General features: G+C 36.7%; 1 protein-coding gene across 1 annotated transcript; it reads right to left on the bottom strand.

The window, feature by feature from the left end:
* Window positions 1-340: 340 nt before the first annotated feature.
* LOC143550327 (parthenolide synthase-like) lies at window positions 341-2040 on the bottom strand. Its single transcript, XM_077040998.1, has 2 exons — window positions 1073-2040; window positions 341-1005 (listed from the first exon to the last, which is right to left on the bottom strand). The coding sequence occupies exons 1-2, from the start codon at window positions 1979-1981 to the stop codon at window positions 373-375; spliced, it is 1542 nt and encodes a 513-aa protein (XP_076897113.1). The 5' UTR covers window positions 1982-2040; the 3' UTR covers window positions 341-372.
* Between the last annotated feature and the right edge of the window lie 2829 nt (window positions 2041-4869).

Here is a 4869-nt window from a genome sequence, read left to right as displayed (position 1 = left end):
ATTTGTAAAAAGTTAAGAATGATCCTTGTGTGACGTTTAATTCGTGTGGAACTTTTTGCCATCATTTTTTAAAGCATTAACTTGGAACTATCCTCAATAACAAACCTTTTTTAGGCGGGATGCTAAATGTTCATACTAATTTTAACGTCATCAAGGAGGAACGCACCACTGTCGGGAAACATAACTAGCCAAATGAACGACAATGAAAGCATCCACACATGAAAGATGATTGCTCTATAACTTACAGAAAATATATAGCACAACTAACTTTAAGCATACAAGAACTCAAATACATTATTTCCAGCACATAACATGTTTGTGCTTCATTTAAGTTGTTGCATAAAGATGAAATCATGTTTGACAATTAATTATTTATACGGTACTTGATGAAGTCTTATGCTTTGTGGGTACAAGGAAAAGGGGATCTTTCTTTCTCAGAACCGCGGTACCCAGTTCTTCCGTGTTCAGATTTTCAATCGTCGATCCACTAGGAAGCTTCCAATCGAACCAGTAAAGAAGGTTTCCGATCACGAACTCTAAATTACCTGGTGCTGTGTTCTTTGCCGGGCATGACCTTCGCCCCCCTCCAAACGGAAGCATCTCAAATCTATCGGTTCCAAAATCAACATCAGGATTGGCAGTAAACCTCTCTGGATAGAACTCCTTTGCATTCTCCCCCCATATGCTTGGGTCTCTTGCTAGCCCCCAAGCATTGACGAGAACAACAGTACCAGGAAAGACATCATACCCACTAACTTTAGTATGGTTTAAGCATGCATGTGGAATCAAGTATGGAGCAGGCGTGTGCAATCTTAGTGACTCCTTGACAACCATTTTCAAGAATACCATTTTTGAGGTATCCAGTTCTTCTACCTTTTGTATTTCTCCCGCACAATTTCGGATTTCACTTTGTAGTTTTTCCATCACTCTTGGATTTTTAATGATCTCGAACATTCCCCATATCAAAGCCAGAACAGTTGAATCAATTCCCCCAGTAATAATATCCTGAAATATTAGTTAACCATTTAATTTGATCTTTATAAAAGTAAATGTAATAAAATAAATGGTTTACCATCATAAGAGCTTTTAAATCTGCATAACTCGGTCGATAGCCAGAAGCATTTTCTTTGGAAGCCATGTCGAGTACAGTATGTACAAAATCTTTGTCTTCGTCACTTATCTCTTCCGCCTTATTTTTTCGATGCTCATCAATGATTGTATCGATGAATGTATCAAGATTTCTAAAGCCATCATCCAGCCTATGATTCCATCCACTAAGTTGGTCAATAAAATAACCTAACCATGGAAAAGAATCACCGATGGATCCATTTAGTAATCGAATGGTTTCATCAAGCATAAAATCTAACGACGGACCCTTTAGCAGTTGGTCCACATAGCTCTTACCAAATCCCACCTTACACACCTTATTTTTTACTATCTCTAAGAACATACTACTTAGATTTACCTCCGTGTTTGGTGGATTTAACGAAAGAGAATGGATGACACTCTCCATCTCTGTCACCAACATGTGATTAGTCAATTTAGCTCTCTTCGGACCGAGGAACTCAGTCACCAAAAGCTTGCGCATTTCCCTCCAGTGATCGCTGTGTGGCGAGAAGGCAGCGTCATTATAGTTGTATGTAAATCGTTTGGTAGCCTGGAAACGTCCACGGGAACAAAAATTGTGATCTTGAGTTTTTAAGACTTCTTTGGCCATGTCAGGAGAAGAGATGACAAGGAAGGGTTGTGAACCAATGTTGATTTGCATAACGGGACCATATTGTTTCGAAAGTTGCCAAAGGGCCTCATGACGGGATTTACCTAGTAGTTGGTGAACGTTTCCGAGTATGGGAAGCTTTGGAGGGCTTGGGGGAAGCTTTGCCTTGGACGAACTAGTGGAGGTTAGAGTGGTGTATATGAATATGCATAAAATGGAGAGGCCTAGTATGATTGTAAGAGGCCATTCAGTGAAGATGTCCATGTTATTAATTGGTTTTAATTTGGCCAATGGTGGTATTCCAACTTACTCCTATGTCACTTTATAAAGGAAAGAAAATCACTAGAATATATGTATTGAGTAAAAGGGTGTTCGATGCCTCGTGGTCACTTTTCTGTAGGTACCATGTGGCCCGTGGTTTTCTTTTAAGTACCATTAATTAATTGCCACACAGTACAAGCTTTAACAATGATGACAAAAATGGTTTGATAGATGGTTGACCCAACTTTTCCACACATACCTTGATCGACTGTGATCATCATTCTTACCCCCATCCAACTTTATTTCAACTACGTAACCAAACCAGCCGTCACAACACAAATTTGATTGTATTGATTAAGTTTGTTACGTCAATGACACTAGATGAAATAAATAAATAAATCTGTGAAGGCCTAAAACAGTATCTGCACACGTATAGCTTATAATTAAGCAGCATGAATTTGGTTAGTATCGGTTAAGCTCGTACCAGTACATGAACTAAACCCAAAAAATAAATTAGTAAACACCGAGAATAGTTGTGACACTTGTATAGCTTATGATACAAAAAGATAACATAGTTAAATGATGTTTTTTCGTCGGTAAAACGCGGGGGGTCAGTTCAACAATACGTTGCGTCAGCGAGTCGACACGAATTCGGTCGGCATTGACTAGGTTCGTTCCTATACCGCAGCTAAAACCAAAAAATGATTTCTTCAAATTAACACGTTTAAAGCCGATAAAATAATATTAAAATGATGTTTATTTGTCGGTAATACAGCCGCAAGCCAATGGAAATTCATTCGGTATCGGTTAAATTCATTATAGTATCAATATCAAACCCACAATATAATATTGTTAGATTAAAAAAATTACACAAAAACAAAAACAAGGGAATTGCAGCGGCGAGTCAATGCGAATTCGATTGGTATCAAACAGGTTTGTTACGATATTGGAAATAAACCTAAAAAATAATTTCGCCAAATTATCATATTTAAAAGGTAAATTGGATTTAAATAATCCTAACTATAGACTATTGGCAAATAACAGTCCCAACTAACGAGTTGATTGGCGATAGTCTCATCTTTTAACATGTTTGCTCCCAACGATCTGCAACTAATAGAATCCTAGTTATTGATGTCGTCAGAATCCCAGTTTTGTAAGTCGTTGAACGTTGGGAAAAGTTTGGGTTTTCTTACATGATATGGTCCGATTTGTCTTAGTATCAAATCTTATAATGAACCGACCTCAAACACTCGACCTTTTATTCGAAAACATACCTCTTGGGTTCGGCTCGGTTCAGATCTAATTCAACCCGTGAATCAGGATGCGTTTTCTTATTGTTTGTTGAATATTCGACACGAAATCTACCTCTTCTTCAGCTTGGATCTGGGTCCGAAATGTTAAGAGTGCTTGTGTGTGTTTTTTAGAGTGTATGGAGACAATGATGATGGAAATGAGGATTTTAGGGTTTTAGGGAGGTTGAAGGGTGTTTAAGAGCATTCCCAGCCCGTTTCCTACCCTATATCCATATATATATCATATAATTACACTAAAAGCACTGTATTTTCTCTCTCCTATTTAATTAAATAATAATTTTTATACTTTTATTATCATATTTTCTCTCTATTTCACTCACAACTACTTTCTGAAGATATTAAAAAACTATACAATATCTACAATAAAGACTCAAATTTAACTTTCTCATATAAATTTTCTCTCTTCTCTACTCACAACCACTCATAACCATACCATATAATTTGTAAATCCCCCTCATATAATTTTAGGAAATGGATTGAGAATGCTTTAAAGAGCCCTAAGCCTATGGACCTTAAGGCCAATCACCATCCCTTACTCCATCTTTTATTTTCCAAGCCCACACTCAACTTATTATTATTTTAATCCAATTAAATCATAACACACCATTAAATAAACAAGATTCTTTTATTTATTTATTATTATTATTATTATCATAAATAGGATGTTACATGAGTACCTTATAAAGAGGAGGACTCACGAGCTTATATTTTTGTATGACAAGACACATTTAGTGGCCTTAGCAAGAGTATGGCACACGGACTTAGGCGTAGAGCAACATGCTTAATGTGGCGGCTTGATGGTGGGACTGGGTAGCGACGAGTGACCACCTAGCGTGTCATCACCTGGTGAGTTGTGTCCCCATGTGTCAGCGAGTCATCTGCTACGTATTGAGTTATGTGACAAGCGTCAGGTGCCTCAAACAAGTGTCATCATCTTGTGACAAATGTCAACACATACCTGTTATATATAGACGATGAAGTTCGAGTCTTGAGGGGATGGAACAATAACCGGAAAAACACGCAAATCAAATCATTACTCAAACATAGTTCAAGCATTCTAACTCTGAACCAGAACCGTTTCCAGCTTTCTCATCCATGCATGCTCTCGTTTCAGGTATAGTTCGGTTGTAATCCTGACGGTAAACACCGATTCGTCTGCTGTGTCCTGGGAGACAGACGGGTTCACCTGGGCAACCCGAAATCTGTTTTAAGAAATCTTTGTTTAACAGAAATCATCAGGCTTCACCCGTTTTTGCTTTGTTTATGTTTTCTTTAGTATTTATGTTTGTTATTTATTTCATGTAATTTATTATTAAGTAGTGTAAGTTCTTTTTTCTTCGACTTATGTATTGTAATCAATATTAATGAAAATTTAATATTAATTATTGTACTTTAAGTTTGTGAACAGTAATTCTACAAAGATAAGAACATATTTTGACTTCAAAAAGTAAAAATTAAGTTGTGATATTCAAAAGTCAAATTCAATATCTTAATGGCGGTCTTATAATTTAAAATCTGAATCGATAATTCAAGTCGATGTTCTTGAAATTCACAACAGATTATATTGAATTCAAGATT

This window comes from Bidens hawaiensis, unplaced genomic scaffold, assembly GCF_021521415.1.
Source record: "Bidens hawaiensis isolate Kalapana, Puna unplaced genomic scaffold, B.hawaiensis_p1.1 tig00016006_1, whole genome shotgun sequence".
In the NCBI taxonomy this organism is placed as follows: Eukaryota; Viridiplantae; Streptophyta; class Magnoliopsida; order Asterales; family Asteraceae; genus Bidens; species Bidens hawaiensis.
The sequence above is the reverse complement of the archived record's forward strand: the minus strand, read 5'-3'. Positions and strand labels throughout refer to the sequence as shown.

What these genes read in the sequence shown, in the direction of transcription:
- LOC143550327 (XM_077040998.1), bottom strand. Translation starts at nt 1,981, where the DNA reads ATGGACATCTTCACTGAATGGCCTCTTACAATCATACTAGGCCTCTCC. An exon ending in ATTTAAAAGCTCTTATGATG is followed by an intron (nt 1,006 to 1,072) that starts GTAAACCATTTA and finishes CTAATATTTCAG; the next exon opens with GATATTATTACTGGGGGAAT.